The sequence below is a fragment of the Hyalella azteca genome, unplaced genomic scaffold, assembly GCF_000764305.2.
Source record: "Hyalella azteca isolate HAZT.00-mixed unplaced genomic scaffold, Hazt_2.0.2 contig1933, whole genome shotgun sequence".
NCBI classification, from domain to species: domain Eukaryota; kingdom Metazoa; phylum Arthropoda; class Malacostraca; order Amphipoda; family Hyalellidae; genus Hyalella; species Hyalella azteca.
Window position 1 is genome coordinate 197,019 of NW_025932225.1, and position 16,040 is coordinate 213,058.

Below are 16,040 nucleotides of genomic sequence, written 5' to 3' on the forward strand. Positions count from 1 at the left end.
GTTATAGGACTCAAAAATGAACTTCTGGGTGAGTCTAAAAAACTCTCTGCTAAAAAACTCTCAAAGCAGAGAGTTTTTTAGACTCTTCCTCAAGTTCATTTTTGAGTCCTATAAGTAGACCAGTAAAGTATCTTGGATACCGTACGTGATACCAGAATTATCATACCTAATTTATCATCAAATGGATACCTAATTCAATTCAATCCATTTGAACTTGATCCAACCTAATTCAATTCAATCCATTTCAACTAAGTCCAACCTAATTCAATTCTACCCAGTACCCACTTTATTTCAAGACAACCTAACGCAATAAATTGCATTAGAATGCATTAGATTGCGTTGAAACACATAAGAATGGATTAGAATGCACTAGACTATTAAAACAATTTATTAGAGTGTAAAATGTGTACAACAGATTAGACTAGGGTTGGGGCGGAGCATCCACTGCAGGATGGAATTCTAATTTCGGAGGTTCATATATTATTTCGATCCACCAAGACCACTTCTTCTATCCAACATCATTATTTGAGGCAAAAAATGAACTTCTTAAAGGCTTAAAACACGCACGCTAACTTGCTCAGTTTCTATAAAGTACCTAATCACTTGGAAGTTGTAAACCTGCACCTATCNAAGAAGTTCATTTTTTGCCTCAAATAACGATGTTGGATAGAAGAAGTGGTCTTGGTGGATCGAAATAATATATGAACCTCCGAAATTAGAATTCCATCCTGCCGGCCGGACACGCAATATGATTGGGTGACCTATGCAAACAAACAAGCTGAAGATACAGCCTGACGCAAAAGGTTAGCCCCACCCCTTTAAAATATCATAACACATAAAGTTTTGCAAGATTTATTATGCAAATGGTGGCAAACGAATCGTCTTTGTCTCAGTAATCAAAATATAATAGACTGTAGTGAAAATGTAATTAGTACGTAACAGAGAAAATGAAAAACACATGTTTTTGCACTGATGCAAAAAATTAGCCCCACTTTGTATACTTTGAATTTTTCGGCAAAATAAAACATATATCAGCTGCAAAACTAAAGGTTATTTACCAATATACTCTCGTTTGGCTTTGTAGACATCCAAGCACCACTTTTTCATGCCCTGAGACAATCTGCAGAGGAAGTTGGGGTCCAGATTGGACCAGGCAGCTTGAATGGCCAACTTGAGTTCTTCCTTTGTGTCATACTGCTTCCCGCAGGTGTAGACGATCCCAGCCATGTACCCCCAGACGTTCTCAATGGGATTCAGATCAGGGGACTTTACTGGCCACTCCGTAACCCGGATTTTGGCACTCTTGAAGAAGGCCTTGGTTGTGCGCGCCGTATGGATTGAGGCCATATCTTGTTGGAAGATGGCGCCAAGGCAAATTTGGTGGCAGATGACGGGAAGTAGATGGTCCTTGAGCGTTTGGACATAGTCGTCCGCGCACTGGTTGCCTTCGAGGAAGATGAGCTTGCTTGTCCCGTTTGCATGAAAGGCCCCCACACCATTACACTGCCCCCGCCGTTTTGGTGGCTAAAAGCTGCCTTTGGATCATTCCTGCGGCAGCTGGAATGATAAAAGCTGCGACCATCTGGGCCATTCAAATTCCATTTCTTCTCATCAGAGAAGATGGTTTTGGCCCAGGTGTCATCACTAGTACTTGCATACTTTGTGCCCTAGGCGACCCTGGCATGCTTGTGAGCCTTGGTTAATTGGGGGGCCTTGTTCATCTTCACGTATTGGAAGATGCCGGAGGACGCAAGGGTGCGAGAGATGGTGGACTTGGAGACATTGAGCTCCAACTTTTGGACTAGTTTGGGCGTGCTCAAGTCGCCGGGTGCCACAACTCGGAAGAGGTGACACATGTCATGGGCCGACATCTTCTTGGGGCGGCCTTTGGTGTGCCGCTTTCCGTAGTTCACGGGGTCCTTGAGATAGTTGGAGATGGCTGTGCAGCTACACCCCAATTTTGCCTCCATTTGATGCAGGCTAGGACACTCGCCCTCAGGCAATGCCATCAGGGCTTGAATGGCACCTTTCTGGAACTCAGAGGCTTTCCTGCACCCATTTCTTGCCTAGGTGAGCATAAGATCTGTGCACAACTATTACGCTATGAACGCACCCTTTGCCGCGAGTCTACGCTGCGTCCTGTCTGCAAGAGCACCAAACCTGCAAAGTGGGGCTAACCATTTGCGTCGGTGCAAAAACACAGACCGCTTGATTTTTCCGCCAGTAATTAACTTTTTCACCAAATTTCACCTGCTATAGATTGCAGAGCACAAGACAAATTGTTTGCCACCATTTGCATGTAAAAAATGGCAAAACTCAATGTGTTATGATGTTTTAAAGGGGTGGGGCTAACCTTTTGCATCGGGCTGTATGTGCAGTGACAGTGGTGTTGATCAATCGATCCATAGGTTGCGATTTGTCATGAACAATCAATTGATAGTTTATGATTGATCATGGATGCCAACTTAAGGGTGAGGTGTCTGATGGAGAGCTTAAAATAATGTCAATATCTTGAGTTAAAAGACCTTACTTTACAGCCTGTGCTTCTTCATCATCCATACATGCTACACTGCATTTTACAATTGATGTGGCTGATGCCCAATGACCAACCCCAGCAATGTCCATAGATGACATATAACAACAGTACTAGATAAGACTATTTGTGGTTAAACTTCATAATTCTTCTAAAAATCCTCTATGAAAGTTTCAACAACCATATTCAGCAGGTCAATTGGTTTAAAAATTCAAAGATAATGCAAATCACAGTGAAATCTCTCACAATTGCCATCTTTAATTCCTTACTGTCAAATTGCTCTGAAGAAATTGAAGCTGTATCTCAATGAATATGAATCTAAGCAGTTCTGATAGTTTATTCAGAAAGTTATTTCAAAACATTTCATTGTAGGTGTTAGTACCCTTACATGTTTTTCAATTAAGTTAATGACTCAGAATATTTTTACTTTTTTCCATGCAAAAGTTGTGATTATAAATTTTGTATATTCTAGCTTTTGTTATCTTAGAGTTGCATAGGCAATAGGGAATAGTATTCAAGAGCAAGAAGATGCTTGAAGGCCTAGTTGCATGGGTGTTCAACACGTACTGTGGACAGTATCTAGAGAACCTTAATACTGATCAACTCTCAGTTGGTCTCCTGAAAGGTATGTGAGTTCAATTGACATTTATATTAATTTCATTAAAAATAATGCCAGTTGTGCTTAAAATTTCTGTATAATTTAACTTCTCTAGTTGGCTACCCTTACTAACTACTGTTGCTTTTTATAATTTTAAAATTTTCTCAAAGGAATAGTGTTCTAAAATTTGCAACTCATTTTGCTCAATGTTGAGCATCTCCAGGCAGATATGATAAAATGCAGCTAAGATGAGAGTAGGATGCTGAGGTGATGGTGGATGATAAGAGACTTATTGAAGGAATTGCTGGCAACTGCGAGAAGCTTGTTTACAGTCAGGATGCAAATTTTCCTTGTTTCCCAGGATGCAAATTTTTTTCCTTGTTTACAGTGTTATGGGCTGTCACTCTTACTGCTGGTTCCCTCACTTAACCATTAAATACGACCCATTACAACAGTCAAGATGCAAATTTTCCAACTACTAAGCTTCAGGGTTTGTTCAACTCCAGCTGCTTGAATTTTTAGGAATGACTGATTTTGTAATCTCAAAATTGCTTCCATTATTTGTAACCTGTTGAAATCTGTTTTGTGGCGTACAATTATGGTGTTATGGACAAATTCATCCTGTGCAAGGGTGGTGTCATGGTTATTTTTGTGCAAGATTAAAGTAAAATTTAAAAGAAATTTTGAGCAAAACTGGCATTCGTTTTAATAAAACATGCATGCTTCAATGAAGGGCTCCTTCATAAATATATTTATTTAAAATTACATATTCATATATTTATATACCTATTATACCTGTACAAGTTCTGTTGCCATAGACTAAAGGCAGCTAAATGCAGCTTGATTCCTACCAAAATCTTATTTTGATTGTATGTATATATGGCTGGCAGTTTTTTTCAATTTTGAAAATTTCTTTTTTACATAATGACATTTAAAATTATGGTTGAAAATATTTCATTATACCAATCTAGAAGAGAGCATGTATCTTATTGTTTATTTCAGGGTTGGCAATGATTAAATCACTTGATTTTTTTTATAAAAAAATCATGATTTTTTTTATTTTTTCGATTTTTTTTTTATTTTTCTGATTTTTTCATATAATTAAATATATTGAGTGGCAGTCTTTAATTTATATTGAGGTATTGTTATTCATGGTTTAGTATAAATGTACTATAAATGACAAATTGGTAGTATATAAACTTGTTGCCTTTAGTGTATACGGTACCAGTATTAGGTTCCAATAAATTGAATGTTTTTGGTACAGAGGCATCAAGTGTGCAATACATTTTACGTAGCTAGCAGCTTAGCTAATTCTTATAAGGCTATAAGTAGTCTTTAACTATTTGACTATTTGTTATATATTGATTACAATATACAATTTAAATGTGTTAGCTAGCTTATTATACAGGGTGGAGCAGAACTGATTGAACAGTTTTGGGGCAAAATAAAGAGTAATGGAGGTACATAAAGAAGAAAGTTTATTTTCCTCAAGATTAGCATAACATACCATTTAACATACTTATGTTTTGCAAACAATATCAGGAAAATGGGGGTTTGTTAGCTGCATCACACTGTTGGAGTCGTTCTGGGAAGTTTTCTACAGCACGTTCACACATATGGCGAGGTATGGCCATATATTGTTAGTAGGCTAATTGCAACATAAAAAATAACACTTCAAAAAGACAAAAAAGTTGAAAAAAATCAAAAAAATCAAATGAATAAAAAAATCATGAAAAAATAAAAAAATCATTGATTTTTGATTTTTTGATTTTTTTAAAAAAATCAAAAAAATTGCCAACCCTGGTTTATTTGTAAAGCTTGATTGGAAATTCGATATTTGATATATGAAAATCGTGTGTACAGTTACACTGTCCAAAGTTCTGAGTTTCGAGAGAAATTTTTGTGGATACATTTTAATTTGTTTAATCTTTTTAACTGAACAGGGGAGCTAGAGCTGGAAGATGTCCCTCTACGAAAGGATGCTCTTCGGCACCTGGACATCCCTTTGCAAGTGGTCTCCGGCTTTGTGGGTCGAGTGAAAATACAAATTCCTGTGACTAGATTACGATCAGAACCATGGGTGGTGGTGCTAGAACACCTCTATGGTGTTGTGGCACCTATCAAACTATCAGAGGTTAGTTGTGTGAGGAAGAATTGTGTAGAAATGGCTAAATTCAGATATATGTTAGGCAAAGAATTTCTCTATTTATTTTGCTTTATAAAGATAACATTTGAAATTTGTTCATGTTATGAAAGAATGATATTGAATTAAATAGTAATTCTGTGTGTAGCTAAATTTTGACTCACACAATTACTATTTTATTATTAAGTGTGTTGTTATTATTATTAAGCGTGTAGCTTTTTTAATTTTGAATTTTCTGAAACAGTATGATGAAGAAGCAGCGGCTGAAGCCTGCTTTAGTCGTAAGATCAGTCAACTAGACGCTCTAGAGGCTGGATGGAGAGCTGAGCAAGCTGCCAAGGCTGGTGAACCATATGCTGCCGCTGCTACTTCTTGGTTTAGTTTTGGCACTTCATTTGTGACCAACATCATTGAAAATATTCAGGTTAGCTATCATGGTCTGTGTGCAATTTATTCTGGGTTATTGTCTACATTCTTGGGTTAATTGGGTTATTGTCTACAATTCTTTTAATCAAAATAACCAATCTTAATTGATTGTATGTAACTATTTTGAGTGCTAAATTGTTAAAACAATCTGGGTATTATCATTATTGCAACATTCAGTTTGCTTCATTTATATGTGATTATCTTATTATACTATATGTATTAAAAATTTTTTTCTTTATACATTTCTTTTGATCTTGTGAAGCTGTTCTATTTGATGTAACTTAGCACCCTTCAAAGGCATACTGCCTCAGTGATGAATTAGTTCAATATAATTAAATTGGAGAGTTTTTAATAAATTAATTTATTGTTTTTATTTTATATATTGTTTATATTTTAAATATACTCTATATATATTTTTACAGCTGAAAATTCACGATGTTCACCTGCGCTTTGAAGACGACCAGAGCATCCCAGGCCATCTTTTTGCGTGCGGGCTGACGGTGCACTCCTTGGCCGTGCAGAGCACTGACAGCAACTGGCTGCCTGCGTCAGTTACTTAGCATTAATGTCATGCCACCTAGGGTTGATATCATGCTCCTAGGGTTGATGTCATGCCACAGGGTTGATGTCATGCCCTTAGGGTTGATGTCATGCCACAGGGTTGATGTCATGCCCCTAGGGTTGATGTCATGCTACCTAGGGTTGAAGTCATGCCCCTAGGGTTGATGTCATTCCACCTAGGGTTGAAGTCATGCCCCTAGGGTTGATGTCATGCCACCTAACTAGGGTTGATGTCATGCCCCTAGGGTTAAAGTCATGCCCCTAGGGTTAAAGTCATGCCCCTAGGGTTGATGTCATGCCCCTCGGGTTGATGTCATGCCCCTAGGGTTGATGTCATGCCCATAGGGTTGAAGTCATGTGACTTTGAATTGATGTTTTAACAGGAAATTCTTTCTGGCTTCCAATGATTGGATAATAAAAGTCGACATTTGGTCAAAATTACCGAGATCCCTTCTTTATTCAGAACCTAACTGATATTTCATTTATTACAGTCATGAGAGATGAATGAGTTTAGTCATTGCTCTTAAGTCAAATTCTCATTTAGTTGTCATATTCTAAATGACTACTCTTTAGTCTACTCTCTCCAATCATTTATTCATATTTTCAATGCTGAATATTTTCAATGTCATGAAATGTGAAACAACGTGTGGGAACATTTTGAAACACCTCGTTTGTTCATTCAAGGTTTGTGCAAAATGTGGGAAGTTCTGGCGACGCTGTGTCCCACAAGCTGCTGGAGCTCACTGACCTCGCGCTGTACTGGGACACAGACTCTCAGTGTTGCTCTCATCTTTCTCTTGCGGACCTCAAGGTAATGCTCTTATTTAGATAGATTATATCCTGCTTATTTAAGCCCTTCAATTTAACTATAGAATAGAATTCTTTTAAACTATGTTTTTCAATCACAAGGATGAAAATTATTAATTAGTATTTACTATCATTGTGACAACATTTTTGCTTCCCAATGTTCTGCCAAGGTGATAGATTGCTGCAATTCAGCATAATTTTAATTTATTGTATCGGTTATGAGTTTTTTTCATATTAATTTAAATTTTAGTATAATTTTTTCTGTTACGTTCTTTGCAGCATTTCAAATATTTCTTTAAGAAAACAAGTTACATTATAGACTTGATGTCGACCGTTTAAAATTAATCATTTGCTACCATCATTCCCTGTATGACTTCCAGAGCCTGTTTTGCAACAAGAGTACACACAAATATCTGGTGGAGCCCGTGAGTGCGACAGCTTGTTTACGCCGTCATCTCACACCCTCTCCTCTCAAGAGCCAGTCAACTCCTCGCTTGTCCTGTCATCTCACCATGCCATCTTTCCCCGTACACTTGACCGACGAACAATACTCACAAATGGTTCAAAGCACCAGACTGTACGACCGTCTGGACAAGGCCAGGCATTTCTGCAAGTATAGACCAGAAGGACGGGTTATTGAGAACGCGCGAGAGTGGTGGCAGTACGCCATGCAATGCCATATTGATGCCATTTACGCCAAGAAAGTCAACGCTAACTGGGATTTTGTTTGTAAAAGATCGCGTGAATTGGTGGAGTATGTCGAGGTGTACACTAAACAGCTTCTGCAGCCAAATACTCTTCCCTTGGAGCATAAGAAGCTCATGAACAGAATGGAGCGAATACTTGGCTTCTCGGAGCTTAAAACACTGCGGGAAGTCGCCATGAGGAGAGTCGAGGATCTCACTCCAAAACACACCCCCTGTCATGCTTCTCCAGACCCGCCCTCTCCTCCTCCGATTTCTGATCGTTCTTTGCCGTCTGACAACAACACCTCAATGGCTTCTCCTTCGAGTAAAACCCAATCCCCGACAGGGCCATCATCGAGCTCCGGAGAAACTCTCCTACAGAGATGGTTTCCTTCCTGGGCTGGCTGGTACAGTCAGCCTTCGAGTTCGCCGACTTCACCTGAAGAATCTGTTGAGGCAAATACATGCAGTCAAACAGCAGGTTCTATTGATGAAGATTCAATGTCAGCCTATATGACGCCTCAAGCGAGCTGTAGGAACTCCCCCCCTCTCAGTCTCACAGCCACGGAATCTGATGACGCCGCCGAGGTTGCGTCGTCTCGCAGTTTTTCTCGAGCTGGCGAAGAAAATTCTTGTGCGTCTGTAAAGCATAAAAGGCTACACAGAATATCAACTTCCTTAGAAGAAGAGTTCCTTTACGTACTCTCAGATAGCATTGAGAATAACACGTTTACCAAGCGTGATGCTGTCTTTTGCCAGCTAAGTTTCACCTTGAAAAAAGTTGTCTTTTCTCTTTCCTCGGAATCCAAATTTTCCAGTGCTGCAGTACCTCTCGAAATTAGCAAATTATTCCAACTGGAATTTTCTGACGTGAAAATGGGTCTAGAATCAAGGCCGCGGAACAAGTCTCACAAATTCAACATAGAGCTTGGATCTCTTAATTTGCGTGATAAAGTTACCAAAGATTCTGCATTTCCTTGTTTAGTCGCACCTCAGAGTGAACAAGACTCTGGTACATACCATCACTACCGTGCTAGTCGCTCCACTTCTCACTCCTCCAACCTTTCCGCAGCTGGATTATCGAGTTTTGGTTACTCGAGGTCTTCGAGCATCAGCAGCCGCCTCAATAGTGAAGGATCCAAAGAAGAAACCCAGCCGCCGGCCACTAAACCAGACGATGCCCAACCCTTGTTCTCCCTCATTTATGAAAGTTTTCCTGCCAATCAACAAGCTGATCGCAGGCTCCACGTTGTCACTCAACCACTCGATCTCGTGTACAACCCTGAAGCTCTGGATGCAGCGTACAACTTCTTTAGTCGCCCTTTGAGTTCAGTTTCCAAGTATAGTCATCACATCCCGCAAGACCCTTCAATGCTTTCAATTGCCGCACGCAAGCGTTACGATGCCATCATGGAACAGACCAAGCAACAGCTACGGAAAAACTGGGATCAGATGTTACAGGGAAGTACAAGAAAGCGTTGGTTGATAAGCCTGGACATCAGTGCTCCGCAAATTATAATTCCAGAGCATTTTAATGATCGCAACGCTACTCTGGTGGTTGTCGACTTTGGGCGTCTCACCTTCTGCTCCTCTAATTCCAAGTTCGATAACAATAAGACCAACAGAAAGGAGAAAAGCGTTCCTGAAAATCAGGCTAAAGGAAGTTCATGGAGTGGTTTCATGGCCCGAATGTTCGGACAGCAAGCAATCGAGGTGGAAGATGGCGATGATGCCTTCGCTACTCCTTGTTCGACTCCTGACATGACTGAGAGTCCAGATGGTACTGAAGCGGACTTCATGTCTTCTGCTCATGAACCATTGACAGAAGAACTATTGCATTCCCACCTGTATGATAAATACGAGTTGCATCTCTGCGATATGCAAGTTTTGGTTGGCAAAGTGCGCGACAACTGGCGTTTTGCATACCGCAAAGGAACAGGCCCTATGCACGTGGTTGATCGCTTCAGCATCAGCACTCTCGTGTCGCGCAGAATCGTCGCATTGATCCCTGACGACAAGCCGTGGCCTACTGCCACTTTGTCTGCCACGCTGCCCAACATTATGCTACATCTCAATCAAACCAAGGTGCACGCTCTTTATTCTATTGCTCGAAAGATCAACGAACGAACAGCTCAGAACTCTGCCACGAGGGCGCCGTCAAAAAGCACTTTTTCCAGCAGGGGTGCTGATGTAGGCAAGCCATTGGTGCGTTCCGCTACTGCGTCGACTCTCACTTCGTTGACGAATGAAATGTTTTCTGCGGACCCGACCAGCGTGAGCAAACCTAAAGATTTTGATGGACCCGAGCAACCTTGTGCATCACCACACGCCAAGCATATGGATTCCATTGATCTCACGGAATCAGCCTCCACTTTACACGAAGATTCTCGTCTGCTGATGGTCCAGATGCACGTGGAAAAACTGTCCATAGAACTTGTTTCTCGTGGCAGAAGCATAGCGGAAGTTCAGGTTACGGGTATCAAAAGTAATATCCAACATCGTCCTTCTAACTATTCTGCTTCACTGACCATACACTCGCTACTTCTCGTAGATGCTCTTCAAACATTCGGTCCTGATTTTGCGCTTCTCATGGCTAGTCACAAACACATCAGCATGGACAGCGTCAGTGGAAGTCTTCTAGACTCCGACCCTTGCAGCCCTGTTTCTCCCTCTTCTCCGGACCACAATGTCTCTGCTCACTATCTCCGAACCACGTCACCCGTTGTGCTTACAAGAGCCTTGAATGCGTTAGCGTCATCGCCGATCTTACCCGGACAACAATCGAGTGCAAGTCTTAAGCTTTCATCGCCTCTCACTGCTGGCTCCCCTCCGTATTCTGAAATTGACACCGAGGCTCTTATAAGCATCGAAGTTACGTACGTGTCGCCTGATTGTCCTTCTCATGAAGGATCTGCCCCGTTGTTGCTAGGTTCTCTCCAGTTCAATACCATCGATATTATCGCTAACCAAGAGACCGTGGTAGAGCTGGTAGGATTCGTGCACCAACTCTTATCTCAACCTTCATCTGACGTCGCAGCTCCACGATCTAATTGCTCAACGATGCCTGCACAATCTGACCCCACTCCTACAGCTCTGCTGAAGGCGGAAGGCACTGAGCGTAATTCTATGTATGGCTCTCTTGCAATGCTCTACGGTTCTAGAACTGCTTATACGGAAAACACAACGCGAGATGACGCCGCCAACAATGAGTCCATGAGAATAGAAATGAGTTTTGATTTTTCAAAACTGACAGTGCTATTGCTTCGAGCCATAAAACGAGACAAAGATGTCGTTGGGAGGAAAGTGGCAACTGCCGTGCTGTCACAAGCAAAAATACAAGCGACTGTGGCTGACCAGCATCTGACTGTTGAAGGATCCCTCGGTGGCTTCCAAGTGCGAGATGTCACTCCTGAGCCCAACAAACACCAGTGCATTGTCAGCGTTGGCCAAGACCTCGAGCTTGAGAAGAATAGTGATATCATCAGTAAACTAACATCAGGAATATATCAAAGTTACGCTCAGAAAGAAAGTGAAGCAACACTTAAGGCTTTCAGTTTCAAGGTTGGTCGTCCCTTGGTTTTTACTAACTTTTCAGCTCCTGAAACCACATCTGACAACGCCATTGAAAGTAACCATTTGAGTGTTGATCTGCAGCTGGCGTCCGTGCTATACACACATTCCCCGAGCTTTCTGAACGAAGTGTCGTCTTGTGCAGACGAGTTTAAGCAGTACATGGCACGTCTTGCTCAAGGCATAAAACATGCCGCCACTGAGATGGCCATGGGCCTCGTAAGCAAGCGTATTGAATCTTTTGCGGGATTGCCAAGCTATGCCGAGGGAGGCAGCAGTGGCGTCGAGTCTCCACTTCACAGACGAGATAGCTTTGCTCGGTCCACTGAGACACTTCATTTACCTTTCCCTCCGCCCACCACAGCCTCCCACACTTCCCCTACACACTCTCCTCCTTCAGATCTTTCCTTCAGGCTCAAGTTGTGCGTGGTGCTTGAAACTCCCATTGTGGTACTACCTGAATCATGCACGAGCAGTTCAATTGTGGTGGCACAGCTCGGTCAAATCTCCATTAAAAATCTTCGGCCAGAAGCACATGATGCGGACTTCAACAGCCACCCAGATCATTCAACTCCTGGAACTGATTGCCCTCAAGTCGGCAACCCAAATTACGATCGGTCACCTCAGTACGAGGACTTAGTAAATCGCGTTGTTAAGTACAAAGTTTGTGTAAGAGACATGAGTCTGTATTCTTTTGACGTTGACGATCGAAAGGCGATGAGGAGTTCGGCTGGTTTCGGGCCGAGAGTTAGCTGCGCTGCTGACACCTACCGTTTTAGCGATGACTGCTCTTCTATTCTCTACAGCACAAGCGTTCAGCTTGTCGTCACTCATCAACGACGTTTGGTGCTTTTACCGGACAGCCAAGCTGGAATGTTCTTCTTCCCTAGTGACCATTTCTCGAACATTGATGAACTAAGCCCTGGCCACCCTGTGGACAGCATTGAAGTCTCCGGAGGTGTTGTGTCTGCCGTAAAGCTGAGCATGTCCCGCCAGCAATATCGTCTCCTCACGCAGGCCCTTGGGAACGTTTCCTTCGAGAAACGAGCCAGCGTTCATGTATCAAAACCAACGCCATTACTAGATCGTATTACTGAAGAAATCCAATCTCCGCCTAGTACTAGTAAAATCGATGCCTTGAAGAGCTCAATGTTTGGAGACGAACGAGCAGATCTACTTTCTAAACCCACGGATAAAGATACACCAGAAGAGTTCGTTCGGCTTGCAAGGAAAGTTCACGTTGCCATGCAAGGCGAGTTTTCTGTTCCCAGAGTCGAGGTAGAATTGCTCGGGGATGTGGGTGGCAGCTGTCAGTCATTAGTGAACCTCATTCTAGAAGATTTCCGAGCAATTTACCAGAACGATAAGCCCTTTGAGAACACCATTAAAGTCACCCTCAAGTCGCTGGTCATGGAAGACCTCTTGTGCCCTGAAGCATCACCTCATCGTTTCCTCTTGCGGTCTGTCGAGCCTCCTGCGCCGACTGAAACTAATAATAAAAATGAAGCTCCTTTGCCTCACGCGTTCCAGTTGGCTCCTTTCATTTCCATTTCTTGCCCTGATCTGTCCAAAGCAGGGCTGAAAAATTCCTGCTCTTCGAAGTCCCTTCCTGGTCGACTGGAAATCGAAAAGCCATATTTCAAGGCCCAGCAACGCCCCAACGTGAGATGCAGCGTTCGCAAGAGACGTAAACGGTTTCAGCAGCAGGTGACGGCGTCCAGTTTGTCTCTTGCTGAGATGATCGGCGATAAAATTCCTGCAATCAAACCTGAAGTGCCAAGAAAGTGCCCATACACTCCCCCACCGTCGCCCATCCCTGATGAATCTTCCTCCCTTCCGTCACCCGATGCTCCATCTAACCTTGTCCGAATCAGCATCTTAAATGTAAACGCAAAAAGTCCTGATTTCATGTCAAAGTACGACGGTACCAATCGTTTCGTTGACGTGGCGTTTAATTCTCTTGTGACAGTTGTGAATATTCCTTCTTGGATTATGATTGCGGACTTTTTCAGTGAGAAGCAACGCCGTGAATCTATTAGTTTATTTGGGATGTCCGAGGACTTCGACGCATCTGCCTCGGCTACTCAAAGAAATCCCGACGACAAACGTGATGAGGCAGACGGCGGCGCTGAAAAATCAGAGGAAATTAACTCTGTGTTTGAATTGAGCGTTGTTTGGCTAGAGCTCCTCCTAGTCCGAGTAGACGGAACCAGAAACACGGGAGCTGAAGTTGCAGGGGCCAGCGTAAGCGACGTTTCTGTTCGTTCTGTAGGCGCCGCCGGAGACCTTCAGCTCAGCGGACGCTTGGGCTCTATAGCGGTTACAGATCGCACGTGTCAAGGCTTACGTTACTACCACAAGTTCATCACAGCCGGCAATGAAGCGCTCACTTTTCAGCTGTACAAATATGGCCTTCCTGATCCTTACCTCCAGAGAGACTGTGACATGCGTCTCAACATCAAAATGAGCTCCGTCATGTACATCCACACTCAGAGGTTTGCCACTGAGTTAATGCACGTCATCGAGCAGTTCAGTCAACTGCAAACAATTCTCGACAAGTGGCGTGCCATACGCGCTGGCCAACAAATCGTCGAGAACTCGCGAGGTATTCGAGTATCTCTTGCTGTGACCGCGGGATCTCCAGTTATCATCCTACCGCTCTGCGGTCATGGCAGTGACCACGTTCTCGTCGCCGATTTGGGAGCCCTCGATATAAGCAATAAGTTTGTTTGGGCTGGCGCTCCCGGTTCTATTAGTAAAATCGAGAGAGAAGGTCTCTACGATCGTCTCAACTCTTCACATTCTGGGTCCAGGTCGCGATCGCGAGCCAACAGGTCACGTTCTCGGTCGCGTAGCAGACACAGCACCAATGACAGCCACCTGGGGTCGCAAGGCAAACCTCCACGATGCTTACTTGATGTCATGTACGTGAAACTCTCCAATATGGACTTGTACTGTGGTGAGAGGTGCGACCATAATCATCCTTCTACAGAGGCTAAAGTCTGGGCTCAAAAATCGGCAAATCGCGAAAAGAATCGCGAGTCGCTAGATCAGAAACAGGAAAGTAATGGCAACTCGTGGAACTTTCCAAATTACCTCTTCAGGAGCAGACGTCAACCAATCTTCCGAGAAAAATGTGCTCTTACAGTTCAGGTCGAGAGAAATTTAGACCAGCATGTATCCCGACGCGTTCCAGACATGTCAATGCAGGGTTGTTTGAGTAAAGTCCACGCTACTGTTGATGAAGACACATACATGTTAGTGCGTGGTCTGCTACAGTACAACTTGGGTGAAGATCTTACAGAACTCCACCACCAGCAGCAGCAACTTCACCACCCTCATTTGCCCCTGCATGCCACTGTGCACCCTCAGCCAGAACGAGATGACATCTACATCAGCCTTCACATCGCGATGGACCTCGATGATGTTACCTTAGACATCGTCCTTGCCGAAAAGAGTACCATATCGGATAAAAGTTGTCCCGCGTCATCGCCGCTCACGCGAGTCAACCTCATCAAGTCACGTCTCATGTACCAAGCTAACTCGGAAGGCGGAAAGGATGTGGACTTGGTTTCTCAGGAGATCCTGATACACGATACGAGGTTCACTGAGTGTCCTGCCAACAAACGCTCTAATGTCTTCACGGAAATCTTGAGACCAACGCCCCGCAACACGTCGAAGAACGAAGGGCTTTTACAAGCTGAGCTTCACTACCGCAGCACCAAGGAAGTCACTCGTTTCACAATCCTACTGAACAACATGCGACTAATGGCCATAATCGACTGGTGGAAAAATGTCCTGGACTTTGTTCAGTTGAACCCTCCGCAACCAGAACCCCAGAGTCACGCCGGCATGTCCACTGCAGGTTCCGATGCTCACCCGTCGGTTGGAAGACACGAGTCTCTGCAGTCGTTATCTGTGTGCTCTGAGGAAGGAGGAAGCATCGGTAAAATCCCCAGCAGTGCTGTCTCCCCACGCTCTTGTTCCCCTTCGTCTTCCCGTCTCGTGAGTCGGAAGTCGTCGGGTTTGGGGCGAGTATCTCCCCGTCTGAATCCATTAGTTGAGAGCACGGGAGTGATGACGCGCAACTTCCTCATAGACGACATCGAGAAAAGCGCGCGTAACATCGACGCCGAGTTCGAAGAGAGGGCGCCTCCATTTGAACTTAAAATAAATATCACTGACTCTGAAATTGTTATCGTAGAGGACGCTGCCTTCTGCAACTCACCTGGCCTCATCCTTAAGGTATTAATAACCCTGTAGTTGGTAATTCGTTTTTCTTAGTAACGTCTGTACTGCAGTTGACTCGATTAGAAATACTATGAAATATAATCTTTCTTGCATATCCATTTCCATAGGTTCAATCCATTGTACGAATTTTACCAAAATTTTGACCACTATAAACATTACGTAAATTTCACCTAACATTTTGACTACTAACCGTGTATGAATTTCGTCCAAAATTTTGGCTAAAAAATCATTTAAATTTCTTTTACTATTTAATTATTAATTTATTTTTAATTTATTTATCCCAAAATCACGATTACAAACCTTATATAAACATGGATGCAGAACACGACAGTGTTGAGATATTCTGACCTAAAACTCATTTAAACTTCGCTAACTATTCCTAATATGTCAACTTTAAGAAATTTCTCCCAAAATTATGATTACTTAAGAAATTTATCCCAAAATACCGAGTACAAACCTTATATA

General features: G+C 42.9%; 1 protein-coding gene across 1 annotated transcript in view; it reads left to right on the plus strand.

Moving 5' to 3' along the window:
- The first annotated feature begins 3,035 nt into the window (after positions 1-3,035).
- Positions 3,036-16,040, plus strand: part of LOC108667960 (vacuolar protein sorting-associated protein 13D) — a 49,331-nt gene continuing 36,326 nt past the window's right edge. The window contains exons 1-6 of the mRNA XM_047884451.1: positions 3,036-3,158; positions 5,075-5,265; positions 5,519-5,698; positions 6,123-6,247; positions 6,946-7,072; positions 7,449-15,569. Of these exons, the coding sequence (XP_047740407.1) occupies positions 3,062-3,158; positions 5,075-5,265; positions 5,519-5,698; positions 6,123-6,247; positions 6,946-7,072; positions 7,449-15,569 (8,841 nt within the window). The 5' untranslated portion in view covers positions 3,036-3,061. The remainder of the gene's footprint in view (positions 3,159-5,074; positions 5,266-5,518; positions 5,699-6,122; positions 6,248-6,945; positions 7,073-7,448; positions 15,570-16,040) is intronic.